This window comes from Balaenoptera acutorostrata, chromosome 6 (assembly GCF_949987535.1).
Source record: "Balaenoptera acutorostrata chromosome 6, mBalAcu1.1, whole genome shotgun sequence".
In the NCBI taxonomy this organism is placed as follows: Eukaryota; Metazoa; Chordata; class Mammalia; order Artiodactyla; family Balaenopteridae; genus Balaenoptera; species Balaenoptera acutorostrata.
Window position 1 is genome coordinate 33,772,146 of NC_080069.1, and position 16,504 is coordinate 33,788,649.

Below are 16,504 nucleotides of genomic sequence, written 5' to 3' on the forward strand. Positions count from 1 at the left end.
GCCACTCTTCATCACGGTGCGCGGGCCTCTCACTATCGCGGCCTCTCTTGTTGTGGAGCACAGGCTCCAGACGCGCAGGCTCAGCAAGTGTGGCTCACGAGCCTAGTCGCTCCGCGGCATGTGGGATCTTCCCAGACCAGGGCTCGAATCCGTGTCTCCTGCATTGGCAGGCAGACTCTCATCCACTGCGCCACCAGGGAAGCCCTGGGTCTCACACTTTTGTTGCATTCTTTCATGTTGGAATCAGGTAGGGATCTCTCTGGAGCCTCTTTATGAGTCACTAAGCCCTTTCTTAGTGGAAGACTTAGTCACTTCCCAAAACCCCCTACCTACTAATACTATCACCTTAAGGGGTTAGGATTTCAACGTATGAATTCTGGTGGGATACAAACATTCAGACCATAGCAACTGATAAACAAAATCTGGGATATACATACAATAGAATATTATGCAGCCCTAAAAAGAAGGAAATTCTGTCCTGTGCTATAATATGGATACTCAAGGACATTATGCTACTTGAAATAAACCATCACGAAAGGACAAATACTGTATGATTTCACTAATATGAAGTATCTAAGGTAGTCAAAATCATTGAAACAGATAGTAGAGAGATGCTTGCCAAGGGCTGAGGGGATGGGGAGGGAAATTTGTGTTTAGTGGGTTTAAGTTTGCTTTACAAGATGAGAAAGATCTAGAGATCTATTCCACAACAATGTGAATATACTTAACACCACTGAACCGTACACTTAAAAATGGTAAGGATGGTAAATTTAATGTTATGGGTTTTTTTACCACAATTAAAAAACTATTTTGTATTTCCTTTGCTTTTTTTCCTCTAATCCTTTCAAAACCTGGTATTGAATTGAACAGCAATATACGCATGTAGTTTAAAAATACCATTCATCGCGTACTCATGGCATATCTTTACCCAGAATGAGAAATGCTATTAATAATTTATCTTGTATGCTTCCAGAAATAGTCTATATATATTTACATGCCCATATACGTATATGTTCATCTTGGAAATTTCTAATGGAAGCACAATAAATACATCCCTTTTCCTAGCTGTAAAAAAAAAAATGTTTCTTAAATCTCATTATGAATAAATGCATTTGATAATCTTGTACACATGAAACTTATATAATGTTTTAAACCAACGTTACCTCGAATAAACAGATCAATTAATTAAATAACCTCATTGTTTTCAAAGGAATGAATTCCATATAATACTATATTATTCCATAAAATGGAGTATCGTAATTTCTTTGTGTTCACCTATTGACAGAAAACTGGATCTTGACTGTAAACAATGCACTTAGTTTTCTTACAGGCACTTTCTGTGCACCTCTGAGTGTTCCTGTTGGACTAACTCCTAGAAGTGGAATTGTTACTTGGTGTAGACGATATATTGACAGGACTTAAAAGCATTACTCCTTTTGGGCTGTCATCTTCAGCGCTCTAAATAGCGGGTGCTTTTGAACACTTAAGTTGATAGAAATTGTCCTCCAAGGACGTGCATAATGCTGTGATGAACATGGGTGTACAAACATCTCTTCAAGATCCCGCTTTGGGTATATGCTTTGGGCATATCCCCATCTTATGCCATTTTATGCTCCTACCAGCACTGTCTGAGAGTGCTTGTTTCCCATGCCCTGAGGAAGAGGATCCCCATCCTGTATCATCACTTTATTCACCTCCAACATGAATCCTCTGTACTGTGGTAAGGTGGTTTGAGTGTGGGCCCTGCAGCCAGACAGCTAGGGTTCAAATCCTTGTTCCATCACTAACTAGTTCTGTGATTTGAGGATAGTGAACTTGAACTTTTCATGCCTCAGTGTCCTTTTCTGTAAACTGGGCATAAGAGGGCTGTTGTGAGGATGTGTTTAATAAATATGTGTAAAGCGCATGAAGCAGTGTCAGGCACTCACTAAGTACTCAGTATAACACTTCTTATTGGTTTAATAGTTTTCTTTAAATTGATTCTCTTTTTAACCTTAGTTTTATGCTAAATGCTATGTAATAATATCATAGATCAGATGTATACTATCGATATCTTATTCTGAAAGACATCAAATTACATGCATACATTTAAAATGAAAAGAAAGTTTTTCTAGGACACAGTTTGAAAAGGACTGTCCTAAGCAAGAGTATTAGCAAAGGTTTTGTGGAGTTCAAGTGGGAGAGGTTACATTGTGTCACACTGATGTTGTAATTTTCATTTCTTCATACTGAATCCGTACATCATACCTTAAATAGATACAAAGTGGACTAGACCAGGGGTAAGCAACCTAAACCCAGAACCAGCTGGCTGTGTGGCTTTTTAAATAAAGTTTTATTGGAACACTGCCACACTCGTTCATTTACATATTGCTTCTGGCTACTTTCACACAACAGCAGAGTTGAGCAGTCACAACAGAGACTGCATGGTCTACAAAACCAAAAATATTTATTATCTGTCCCTTTATAGAGAAAGTTGGCTGGCCCCTGGTCTAAACCAATATTTCTCTCTGTCTGAGACCCTTAAACATGCTTGAGGGCTTCCCTGGTGGCGCAGTGGTTGAGAATCTGCCTGCTAATGCAGGAGACACGGGTTCGAGCCCTGGTCTGGGAAGATCCCACATGCCACGGAGCGGCTGGGCCCGTGAGCCACAGCTGCTGAGCCTGCGCGTCTGGAGCCTGTGCCCCGCAACGGGAGGGGCCGCGATAGTGAAAGGCCCGCGCACCGCGATGAAGAGCGGTCCCCGCACCGCGATGAAGAGTGGCCCCCACTTTCCGCAACTAGAGAAAGCCCTCGCACGAACCGAAGACCCAGCACAGCCAAAAATAAATAAATAAATTAATTAAATAAATAAATTAAAAAAAAAAAAAAAAAAAAAAAAAAACATGCTTGAACAGCATCCAGCTTCTCAACTGCTGCCCTAATCTTAGCCACTCTGAAAGTTTGAGGTTTGCTGATCAGAAATTCTCAACATCTCAGAGTTTTGAGACTGTGATATTAATATTAAAAGAAGTACTCAAAGCCTGTCTTCCTGTTTTGCAAAATTTTAAAATTTCATCATTGCTTTTGTCTATACAAATATATAAAATGTGGTCTGCAACAAAGGCAGAAAAGTGTTCTAACTGTTAAGTGGCATAGGACTGCAGAGTGCAGAAACCATAGGAGTTATCAAGGGCTGTGAACACAGCAGTGCTCTAAACACTCCACCTCTGCTGTGGGCCATTTTCTCAAGATCCCAATTAGTTTGGTACCAAACCACTTGAGTCTTTTATGTCAAAACAACAGACCCAGGAAATCACCCATGAATAGCCTGAAGTACATACCATATCTGTGCCTTCTGTACATTGACATTATGTGTGCAAATTGTAGAATTTGTAGACTTTGCCTGTCGTTCCCTATGAGACCCACTATTAGTACAACATCCTATGAAGCTAAGCTGCCAGAACTGCAGTCACGAGGAAGAATTTCCATGAAACCCTGGCGAGATGCTCCCTGGGCTGTCCTGCCTTCCACCTTCCCAAAACTTGGCTCTGCAGCACTTCCTTTCAATGAGTCTGCTGCCGGAGCACCTTTTTTGGTAAAAATTCACTTTTTCCATCATTTACTTTTCTTGATCAAAAACAATACTTTTGCCATCTCCCAAATGAATAAAAAAGTCTACTTCTAAAGCTATTTCCCCCACAACTCTGCCATACTCTGTTCATATTACTGTTTAAGATTTACCTTTTTCATAAAATATATCCTAATTTCCATATATCTCTAATAACACCACTTCTGGAACTACTTCATTCCAGGAAAAGTAAAACTGTCATTTGTAAGATGTCTCAGGAGTTGCTATTTATCCTGCTGCATATTTAAAATTCTACTCACCACCACACCCCTCCCTCCCAACCTGATAACACCTGGCAATTCAAATGAGCAAAATCGTTACTTTTGCAAAGCAATAAAGTAGGTACAAAGGATATCGGGATAAACAAGCTGGAGTCCCTGATGCCAGAATTGATGTGAAATAAGCACGAGGTGAATAAATATGGCAAAAGAAAAGTAATACTTGAGAAATAAAAATGAAAAATCCTAGGAGTAGAAAAAGAAGGGCGTGTCTACACAATTTTAGTACAGAGTAAAAGGGATTTGAGTGAAGGTTTTCAAGTTGGGAAGGATTGTAATCGACAAATGGAAGGAAGGGCGCTCCACACCCACCGAATGCAGCTGGCCCTGGCAAGAGGCAGTTGTTACTGGATCCTGGGTTTCCAGGGACCCATCGGCTACTTTGTGGTAGCAGCTCAGGTGTCTCATTCACTTCTCTGCCTCAACCTTTTCAGCTGCTCTGAGAGTTGTCGACAGACCAAATCCAGCTTTTATCTCTATTGTCACTGAGACCTGCGATGAAGGGCAAATGCAACCACCTCTCTCTCAGGTCCAGTAGGGCATCGTCCTTGTACAACTTTGTGGGGAAGAAGTGTGAAGCCTCTTGTTACACTCAGGCTTGGCACCGAAAGCCTCCCATCACACAAGCAGCATCACACAGTTGGCTAAGTTTTAACTTAACTAACCATCTGGGTTGAGGTCTGTTTGAGAACAGCAACTTTTCCTTAACTCAATCTAACAACTCCTTATTGAGAATCTGTAATAGGCCTGGCCCTCTGAGGAGATTAACCCCTGACCTAATGGCTGTCAGAGCCCAGGAGGGGGAGACATGTACAGAAAATTCAACTGTGGTCCACAATGGTAAGTGCAATCAACAAGACTGTCCATGGTACACAGTCACTGCCTCGGGGATCAATGCGCTTGACGTAATGAGGTGAATGGTTAGGAAGGAGAGGGCCGTGTCCCTGACAAGGCCAAGTACATGGAAGAGATCGATACAGAATCATTGAAATGCTGCTCCTATTCTGCCCAAAACCACCCAGTCTCAGAGCCAAACTTGAAATCGGCAAGCCTGGAGCTGGCACAAGCCTCAGACAGCCAAGGCACACTCTGCAGACCCTTCTTTGCAACCTCTTACCTGATGTGGTAGGATGGACCCTTCTTTGCAACCTCCTCCCTGATGTGGGGCTTGGCTCTGTTGAGTCATCAACTCATTAGCAATAAATGTATTAACCTAGACCTGAAATAAACCAACATATATTTAAATGACTGAATTAGCAGGAATCTCTGTCAAGAGAATTTCTGCTCCTTCTACCAATAGAGCTTCACACTTAGCAGAGTGTCTGCTTCCTTACATACAAACCCTCCTTATCTCTGAGTCCAGTTTTTCTTATTATGATTTGACACTGTTCTTATCCCTCTTTATTCTGAAACTACACAGTCATATGATCTTTCTATTTATACCGAGTAAACGTAATTCTTTTAAACCTGAATCCAATATTCTTTATTAATTTGATTATGCAATATTTCAAACATCCCCCCAAAACAGATATGCATGTACTGATAATCTAGATTTATTTTAACAAGGTAAATATTTTGCCATATGTGCATCAGCTCTTTCTCTTAAATAAATGAAGTGGTGCAGGTATAACAAACAGTCCCCTTTCCAACCCCCATGCTTCCAGTATTTCCGTGTCTTTTTTCTGCCCTGCAAATTTGGGGTCACCCTTGTTGCTCTCTTAGAGCACTGTGAGATTGTTGTGAATCTTTCAATACAATATTAATTAGCCTTATTAATTAGTCTACTTGGTGTTCTAGGTTGGAAATGATCTAGAGAAGAACAAAGGTTCAAACGATTTGCTATGTCTATTTTATATTCATTTAAGGACCTACTGCTACCTATTTTTTCAAGGCGAAAGAAATCTATTAAATAGAATTATTTATACTAGAACTTATGTTTATTTCAAGTAATTTCTTTTCTTATTTTTCTCAAATATATTTTGCCAGTCCTTTCCTAGAAGAATGCCTTTTTCACACAAAGGGCCTGCATAGGAAGAAAAATGCACTTAAATTCTAAGTTTAATTCAATGCATTTTGAATAACAATTTCCATCTTAAATTCATAAAGGATATAACTTCTGAATTAGAGTTCTGATGAGTTTTTAATATGAAGAATAAACTCCTAATGAATGCAGAGTATAGCGATTCAGGAAATATTATAGTTCTCAAAGATAGGACTAACTTTAACCACTTGATTGTTATTCACTGATAACAATGAGAAAATACCTGGGCTCCGCCCCCCTAGGTTGGTGACTATCAGGGAGAAAGAGGGTGTCTTGCAGTCAGAGGGCACTGGAGCAAGCTTCCTGAGGCCCTGTTACAGAGAGCATCACCTGTTCAGGCTAACACGTGCGTGGGATAAGCTGCATCCTAGAGCAGGCGGCACAGTCTCCTCTGATCCAGGCAGCTGGAGGATAGTTAAGGGGCAAAACAATTTCCCCCACAGATGGGACTTGGTTCATCCCAGTCAGTGCTTCTCACAATCTAGCTTGTACTGGAATCCCCTGCTCATCTTGTTAAAATGAAGATTCTATTCAATAGGTTGGGGTGGGGGCTGAGATTCCATATTTGTATCAAGATCCCGGGTGATGCTGCTGGTCCGTAGGTTACATGTTGAGTAGCAGGACTCATAGCAATCTAGGTCCTTTAATTCATAGAGAAAAAAGGAAGGCGAGGAGTAGAAAGATAAGATGTATAAGAAGAGGAAAGCAGAGAAATAGAAAAGAAAGCAAAAGGTCATGGAGAGAGAGTGAAAGAGAGAGAGAGAGAGACAAAGAACAGGAAATTTGACAATATGGCCCTCCCAGCATCCCTCCCTTCTAAGTGCCCCCATTAGGGTGGACATCAAGTCTTTACATGGCCCCACCCCCCAATCCAGGGGCTTCGGTGCTAAGTGTAGGGTGGCCTGGGAGCCGTCCTGATCAGATCAGCTCTTCACAGGTGGTGAGATCTGAGACTCCCCTCAGCCAGAGCCAAGTAAGTCCGAGCATTTCCTCAGATTTTTGAACCAATATAGGAAAATGAATGCCAGAAGCTAATCCACAGAAGGCACAGGGCAGGGCTGCCTCTTAGTTACAGCCATTCCAGAGACCCAGCTAAATCCTCCCCTTCTCCGTGTGGTCAGATTCCCAAATTACCTAGACTGATTCAAGTTGATTTTCTAGAATTTGTAACAATACAGATAGAAGAGGGATATAGGGGAAAATGGAGAGAGAAGAGAGAAATAAGGAGAAAAGTATTTAATGAAAGGTGAAAAAATACATAAGGAAAGAATAGAAGGACAGAGGAGAAGAGGGAGAAATAGTAAGGAGATGAGAATGAAGACAAAGTATTGATAAAATAGAAGAAAAAACACCCAGGAACTGCAGGAGGAAAGGTCCCCATGGCCAATAGGGACCCAGTGGTCCCTGGGCCAGATAAGCCTCAACAGAGGACACCATTGCAGTGGACACCATTAGGCACGGTCTCCCGAGAGGAGAGGTGGGTATTGGCCTGGCCCTCATTGAGGCAGCCCATTGTTCCCAAACAACTGGAACGGGGAGGGAGAAGAGACAGAGTCAGGGCAGGCAGGTGGTCTGGGAAGGACAAGGCTTGCTAGAGGGTCCCAAGAAGACCAAATAGGTGCCCAGGAGGGTGGTGATGGAGCTGCCCCAACAGCCCTCTAGAATACTGCCAGCGCTCTAGGCTGCCCACTCACAGACCTCTCCTGCCCACCAGGGATGCTCACAGACCCAGACTCAGAGCAGGACAGTGGTTGGCGCCCACACCTCTCCCCAGCCTGGTCCAGAGGCCCCCAGGGAGCTCAGAGCTCACATTAGCTTGCAGGTAAGAATCCTGGTTCGCAAGGGCTGCCCCACAAAATTCTTGTAATGAATCTAAGAGTCACAGTAGATTGATGTAAGTGCTGGCTGACATATTCTCAGGGAAACAGTAGAAAATAAACATTAGTGAGCTCTGTCAGTGATCACTGATCTGCTGCACTGCTCACTGCAATGCTGTTCTATGATCCTCAGCGTCCTAAGACTCTGGCCACTTCCTGATTTAGTTGGGCTGAAGTTGCAAACTCATCTTCTAAGTCCTATGGACGTTTAGCACCAAGCTTGGTCAAGCCACCTGGTTTACTAAATGACCGATATAAACCATGATTGTTCACATCGTATAGGAAATGCACCCCTTCTAAACTTGTTCAAACAGTGATACTTCTTCCACTACATTTCAAGTGAGGACATTTACTCTGCACATCAAAAGAGTTTGTATGTCCTGAGATGTACTGCATCCCTTGGTGATGCCTTTGCTGTCATGTAAGACACATGCCTATATTTCCATTTAAATAAAACCCTTTTGGAATGTATTTCACAGATCTGAGTATTTGTTTAATTTTTTTGGTTATTTTCACATAGAAATCCAGTTCAGCCATGGAAGCAGTCACTCCTTAAGAAAAAATATTAAAGTGGAACATATCACCAGTGAAGAACATAATTTCTTTTTTTAAGAAAGTCAATTTGGATAACTAGCCTTCAGTAACTGGACCTGCAGTCCTCAAATCCTTTAGTCAAAGACTTTGTGGCCAGCCATGTCTCAATTTTATAATTTTGAGAATTTAGAGAGGTATACATTGCATTTCACATATTAATTAATATTCCATGGCAGACATGTGGCAAAGCATATGGACAACTTGCCCAAAGTAACATAAGTAAAGACTTTTTGTCTTATTCTCATCTCATGTCCATTTTCAGTAAGGAGTTAGGATAGACCTTTTTCTCAGAGTTTTTGGAATTTGGAAAGACTTAACATGTATTAGTGGACAAAGTTAGCACAGACAGCAGATAGACCCAGAAGAACAAGAAAAGTCACTTAAAATAATTATGACAGGGAGAACATCCACAAAACTTTTAAGGCCAGAGAAGGAGTGCTTGATTTGGACTTTCTTATAAAAGTAGAAGGAGGCTTCCTGAGAAGAAAGCCAATACACAGTCTTTCTTGCTGGGGGTCAAGGTTGCATCAGCGAGACCATAAGCTGGGGACACTGCTGTGGGTGAGAGCTACACTAGTGATGGCGGGGCAGCAGCCTCTCAGGGGGGACACCTGTGACACACCAACTGCGAGCAGGTGCTCAGATACCCCTGCAACATGACTTCATATGACTCTGGAAAACATCTTCAGATCCAATGAGAAATGTGTTTGCTAGGAAAGGATACCAAATGCAGAAAGAAAAAAAAATCAGAGATGTATAAATACAGTGGGGTGGGCAGAAAGGCCTCAAAGATGTCCAGGCCCTAAAGAAAGGAACTGTGAATATGTTACTTTGCATGGCAAAAGGGACTCTGCAGATGGGATTATGGTTAGGAAGACTGTCCTGGATTACCCAAGTCGATCCAGTCTAACCACATGTGCCCTTAAAGTAGAGGACTTTCTCCAGCTAGAAGAAGAGGAAATCAGAGAGGTGAAGCAGAAGGAGAACAAGAACAAAGAGCAATTTAAAGATGAAAGGGACTTGACCCGCTGCTGCAAGAACAGGCCACACAGAAAGCATAAGGGATGTGGGAAACCTCTAGGAGCAAAGACCAGCCCCCAGCTGGCAACCTACAGGAGATCAGTGTCTCAGTCCTACACCCACAAGGAAGTGCGTGAGTGTGTATGCAGAAGCATCAGGAGGGCAGTCCTGACTGCTGCCCTCGGAAAGGCCTGCTTGCAAGGCTGGCCCATTCCCAAGACTCTAATGATAAAGGTGGCTTACTGTGCCTAATGTTTGTTCAGACACTGTGGTTCATACTCAATACCTGCCTTCCTTCTGGGAGTCTGGGATTTTGTTACATGCAAGGCAGAGGGTGCCTATATGACCAGCCCCCAGTACATGAGCTCAGCTGGTTGGTAATATTCCATGTGGGTTTCTATAACTCACTGCTGGGGGATTAAGCTAGTCCCGTATGACTTCCCTGGGAGAGGACTGTAGAAACCTGGGCCTGATTTCCTCTGGGCTTCACCCCAAGCACCCTCTTCCTTTGCTCATTTTGCTCTGTGTCCTTTCACTGTGCTAAATCATAGCTGTATGACTACACACTGGTCCTGTGAATCCTCCCAGCAAATCATGGAACCTGGGGAAGGTTCTGGGAATCTCCAGACACCTTGAAGGACAAGTCTTCCCCAGAGCCTCCAGGAAAAATGCCTTAAGCAGAGAACCCAGCCAGGTCTACTGTACTTTAGACCTACAGAACTATGACATAATAACTCTGCCTTGTATTAGGTCACTAAATCCATGAAAATGTGTTACAGCAGCGATAGGAAACTAAGTAAATGGCACCACGAATAAACATATTACTGTCACTAATGAAGAGTATAATATCTCAAGGACATTTTTTAAAATCTTAAATTCATTCTCAAGTTAACATCAGCAATTCATATCTAAAACAACCACGTGAAGAAGGGGTAGAACCTCTGGTAAGGTGTATGGTTGATTTTTAAGAGCAGCTGACATTTTGTGAGGGGTCTGGAAAGCAGCCAAACCAGCCCAATCTTTTTAAAGAAACTGTGAGTATAATGTCAGAATCATCAACTAGTGTGATTTACTGCTGTCAATGCCAGTTGTGTATAGTTGGGCCCAGATTAGGAGATGAATTCACTTAACCCACGGTGGTGCACGCAGAAGATGTGAGGATGAGCCCTTTTCCTAAAGGAGCTCAAAATGTAAGAGAGGAGAAACACCTCCACTGGAGCTTCAAGGATCACTAAGTTGAGACCAAGGGCTACAGAGAAGCACAGAGCAGGGAGCTAAGGAAGGCATCCTGCCAGAACGTAGATTCCACTCATTCGTTTTAATTCAGCAAACATTTACCAACGTGCTCGGCCCCAGGCACCATGAAGTGCTGGGGACACAGGGAGGGATGCAAGCTCAGCAGGAGTGTAAGGCAGGCCACTTTACCCATGTTTATTGTGTGATAGGATGGATAGGATTGAGGGGTCCACTTCTGTCCTCACCTGCATGATCTAGGATTAATAATGCCACTATATTCTTGACCCTACTTCCCCAAGGGTGCCTGACCTTTAAAGAAATCAGCAGAGGGTGATGCTTACATATGATTCCTCTCCAACCTGCTTAACTAAAAACAAGAATTGTTAGAGTTGCTCAATCAAATGGGATTGGAGCGGGGCGAAAATATGAACCTTAATTAATACAATGAAGAATAAGTAGGCATTAACTATTAGTTAACTAATTTTGAAAAATAATATTTAAGTTTGAACAAAAGTTCTCTATGTAAGTAGATGTTTCATTAAGCTTTAACTTACTTAAGCAATATTGACCTTAACCCTGCTTTGGACTTGGTGTTCTTAGAATAAGCACAACATTAATATCTGCTTCGGATCATACACATGGCAATTACTTGTTTGGAAACCTTAGGTCAGCCAGCCCTAAAAACACTCACATAGCCCTTCCCACTTTGTTCTTTTATCTAGTATTAGACAACTAACTAGTTTTTCTTGATTCAATTTGCATCAACATTTATTGACTAACTAATAAAAGCTCCAGGGATAAGAAATTAAGTAGACCACAATCTATTAAGTTATAATAAGTTACAGAGTTCTAAGGAAATTTAAATGAGGGCAGTTTGTTACACAACGAATAGTATCATTTTGTTGCCTGTTACTTTTATAGATAAGCTATGTGCTAAGACATAACGGCTTTTTAGCTGACCATTTTCTTCTTACTCTGACAATTAAGAAAAAAAATTTTTTAAGTTATACAACATTCTTAGCCTAAATTAAATGGAAGATACACTGTGTATTTTTTATTGTGGTAAGATATACATAACAAAAAGTTTAGCATTTTAGCCACTTTTAAGTGTACAGTTCTGGACATTAACATTCACATTGTTGTGCAAACACCACCACCTTCCATCTCAAGAACTTTTTCATCTTCTCAAACTGAAACTTTGTCTCCATTAAAACACTTACAGTCCATTACTCCCTTCCCCTGGCTCTTGGCAACCATCTAAATTATATTTTTAATAAGAAGAAAAAAGTAATTTCTTCTCCACCTGATGAATCTTCAGGCCACACCCCATCAGCCAATTGCAAACCTGCTGCAGACCTTTACAACACTCTACTTTTAGAGCTTCTCATTCAGAGCAGACTGTGATTTAAAGATATGAAATGCTAAATAAAGAATAAATTACATAAATTTTAATATTCAAAAAGTTAAGCAAACAAAATTTAATTCTTCTAAAAGAAGCATGGATATGTAATCAGAAGTAGGAACTATGTCACTAATGTAAAATAGTTATGATTCCAAAGAATCCTAGGGATCTATTGTCCATAAATTACAAGGGGCCACATGGTGCCCAAGTTCCTGTTGGAGCAGGAACTCAACATATCCCTCAACAAGTCCTCCACAGAGAGACTCTCCATTACATCTATTTTTACATGTTCAGGGTCTTTCAGAAATTTCAGTTTATCAGAGGGCACAGAGAAAATGAATTCGCTTTATTTAAAAATGCTGAGGCAATATAAACTATTGTGTTTGTTATAAAACAAAAATAAAATCAGTTGTATGTGACTTATTTATTCCTTAGACTTCACACTATTTAAAGGAATAATGGGAAGACATTTTCAATATTTCCCTACATTATAAAATTGTTTTGGGCTTCCCTGGTGGCGCAGTGGTTGAGAATCTGCCTGCTAATGCAGGGGACACGGGTTCGAGCCCTGGTCTGGGAAGATCCCACATGCCACGGAGCAGCTGGGCCCGTGAGCCACAATTGCTGAGCCTGCGCGTCTGGAGCCTGTGCCCCGCGACGGGAGGGGCCGCGATAGAGAAAGGCCCGCGCACCGCGATGAAGGGCGGTCCCCGCACCGCGATGAAGAGTGGCCCCCGCTTGCCGCAACTGGAGAAAGCCCTCGCACGAACCGAAGACCCAACACAGCCAAAAATAAATAAATAAATAAATAAATAAGAAAATCCTTTAAAAAAAAAAAAAAATAAATAAAATTGTTTTACTTATTTCATAAATTAGCCATGGACGGTGTATTCTGGAACGTCACATGTGGCTTACATTCAGTGGAAACATTTTCAAGTAACTTAGGAGGCTCTGTTTCTATACTTGATCTGACAGATGGGCAGCAACATGCAGTAACTGGCATAATTCATACTCCGACAGACTGCTTTTCAATAAAGCACATACCCAGATGCTTTCCTCTCGTCGATATTGCTTCCAGTTCCTTCCGCCATCGTTGAACATCAGGAGGTAGCTGGTCACCCAGTCGGAGCTCCCGTATCCTCCCTGGGTGGCCACAGCTGTGACCTCCATTCTTTCTCCAAGGTCAATCTGCAGCCACTGGTATTTATTTGACACAAGGGGAGACCAGCCACCAGCTCCTTTTTGTGGGAATAAAAAGAAGAAAATCAGTAAAGACAGAGAAATCTTTGAAATCTATATTAACCTGTAAGAATGGGGTCACAAATAAGATTTATGAAAATCATAGTTTCAAATTCTGCATTATGTAATGCCTCAGAATTATACAAACACACTCACATACACACACACAAACACAAAATAAAAATACAAGTTAAATGTAAATGGATGAAGCCTATATTAATTGTTTCGTTTCTTAGTTCATAACCCCTGACTCTCTGGTATTGGGGTGTCCCGCTAAGTGAAATTGCTTAATGTAATAGGTGGACAACTAAACACCATGCCATTACATCAGTGCTTGGAACTAGTGTCTTTATTGGCTTCAATGCATGACTTGCCCTTTGTTGGACATAAACAAAGGGCAAACTTTCCTTTGTTGGAAAATAACAAACTTTCCTTTGTTGGAAAATAAAGCTAGAAAACCTTAATTGTGGATTCCCAGCATGAGGAAGTACAATGTTGAATGTTGGGATAACAAAGATGGCTATGGCATAGCCCTACATTCATGGTGCTTACAGACTCATAGGAGAAGCAGACATTTCAAAGAACAATTTGAAATGCAATATGGGAGGGGTGGAGGTGAAAGTGATTTCTGTGCAGGGAGGGAGAGTTCTAAAAAGGCAGCAAGGAGGGTGAGCGAGAACCCAGAGGAAGTGAATGGGGAGGAGTTTCTCAGGTATTCAAGACAATAGACGCAGAGTGGAAATTACTGTGCTTTGTTTTCTCCAGTGCCTGTGAGACACCGAAGAATTAGGGATACCTGTGAATGTATTATTGATATATTTTGTTCTTCTAGTTTAACAGAAACATGAGTTTTGAATTTGGATTTAGATGTCATATTAAATTTTCTGAATTTAAATTATTATGCAATATAAAAATTGGGAAACAGGTTTGAAATGCATTCTGGAACTGATATTTTGCTAATTATCCATGTCTAGAAAACACAGTGTCATGTAAACAGTCCTTAACACAAAAAAACTAGCTTTAAAAAAAAATTTCCCCATCGTCCTGACATCTAATTTGAGGCTCTCATAATAAGGTCTGACACTTTAGACAACATTTATTATCTTTTTTATTAGGGGCTATTATTAACATCCATGTCCTGTTTACAAAAGCTGTTACGACCAAGTACACGTCAGGAGGTGTGTGACATGGTTACAAGACAGCTCAAAGGAAAATGGAAGTGGAGCGCTTACCTCAGGGTGTGGAGGTGAAACTAGCAAGTGAGCACATCTGTTGCTCCACTATGTCCTCCGCTAACGGCACTACGTGTATAACCCTTAGCAAAATTTAAAGCTTACAAATTCTTTAAAACTCAAATTCTTTCTAAGATTTCCTCATTTCCTGCAATCTTTATTCCAAAATTCCAAAATGTCCTCTCAACCACAAGCACAATGTCTTTTCCTTTGATCCACATCTTAAACATGCCACAACTCTGGCTGTTCTGTAATGCATTATTAAACTTTTTATTTTGAAATAATTTCAGATTTACAAACGAGTTGCAAAGATGGGATAGGGAGTTCCTGTCTACTTTTTACTCAATGTGTCCTAATGTTAATATCTGACATCACCATAGTATTTTGATCAAAACTAAGCTATTCACACTGGTACAATGGTAACAAAACGACAAACTTTATTTTGATGTCTCCAGTTTTTCCACTAACTAACTCCCTTTTTCTGTGCCAGAACCCCACATTGCATTTAGTCACCTTGTCTCCTTAGTGTCTTCCAACCTGTGATAGTTTTCAGTCTTTGTTTGTCTTTAATAACAAGATTGATCACCACCCAACACCTACCTGCTACTTCTACTGATTTGTGCAAAGGTCCCATCTAACGTTTGATGAATGATAAGTCCTTCTGGGTTCTAGCTGAGGGTTAACTAACAGTCCCAAGTAACATTACTCTGCAACTGCCTGTAATTTTATAATAATTGCCAAAAGAAGTCAGAAATTAGGTGTTGGCATTTAGCTGAACACTTTAACTTAAAGGTTCTACATTTGAAGTTTTATATGAATCAGTTTCAATCTCTGAGAAACTGCTACATGTCCTGTATTCTTAGTATCAAGGTTGTAAAGAATGTACTGAAGATACTTCTTCTTTTTGCATTTCACAATCTTTCTCTGTCATCTTTAATCTCTCTTGAAGCGGGAAGTATCATCAACACGGGTACCACATGTACAGAAATGCAACAGAGTAAAAAGCGTCAGCATGCTTCCAGCATCTGCCCTGGGACCAGCCTCTCCCACAGATGCAGCCACGTCTCTGTCAACCACTCTTCACCATCTGCAGGTAATCAACCTTGAACATTTCACATTCCTTACCTGTGGTGAGAAGGTGCTACTGGTATGCAAATTAAGCTATCTGATTAAGTAGGTACTCTGATAAAGTAATGAAACTGCAGAATTCCCTGTGCTGCAAAGCAATTCATTTCAGCTGGGTAACACAGCCACGGTGTAATCCCCAGACCCCTGTAGGGTGATGATGCTGAATTACTGTGCATTCGCCCATGCACGCAGTCCACTGGGGTAGATGCCCTTTTTTCTAATGACTGGAAAAAGTGGGAAATGCACAAATGTAACCTGAGGACTGTTAGGGAGCCCCGAACAGTTTTACTGACGGGTAAGGGAGATACTGTTCTGTAATGGAAAACAAAACAAAATACACTGAAACAACATTAAAGTGGGTACGCTTGAGCACAGCCGCCCCACCAGCTCTTAGCTGCAGAGCGGTGGTTCTGAAACTGATCAGCCTGCATTATTCAATGTTGCAAATCTTCAGTAAATTCCCCCTGGGAACCAACACCCCCTGAAACAGAGCCCAGGGATTTGCAATGACTGTTTTGGAGTCACCAGTGCTGAACCCACAAGAAAGGCACTTGCCCTCCCACCCAGCTCTTCCCCTGACCACACCACAGACTGTCTTTTTCCATTGTCACCGTCCTGTCTCCTGCCTCAGCCCCTTAGTTGAATAAAGTGTCACAATTCATACAAAGGAAAACATGTCCAGAGGGTCTGACTTGCACAGAACAAGGTTCCACAGCTTAGGACACTGAACACAAAACATCCCTCCCAGCAAAGTGTGATAGGTATGCTTTAGGGCTGCAATGAGAATTCAACAAGAAGCTGTGTTAGAGCATCTAGCACAATACTTTCTCTCCCATACACGATCGCAAG

The 16,504-nt window shown here is 41.4% G+C and overlaps 1 protein-coding gene across 8 annotated transcripts in view; it reads right to left on the reverse strand.

Annotated features, from left to right (window-relative positions):
• LOC130708380 (contactin-associated protein like 5-4-like) overlaps positions 1-16,504 on the reverse strand; it is a 218,851-nt gene that overhangs the window by 36,183 nt on the left and 166,164 nt on the right. For all 8 annotated transcript variants that reach the window (XR_009008597.1, XR_009008596.1, XM_057548254.1 and 5 more), the window contains one exon: positions 13,101-13,294. Coding sequence is in view for 6 of the 8 variants with exons in the window: in XM_057548254.1 (XP_057404237.1) it covers positions 13,101-13,294 (194 nt within the window). In the remaining 2 variants the exon portion in view is untranslated. The remainder of the gene's footprint in view (positions 1-13,100; positions 13,295-16,504) is intronic.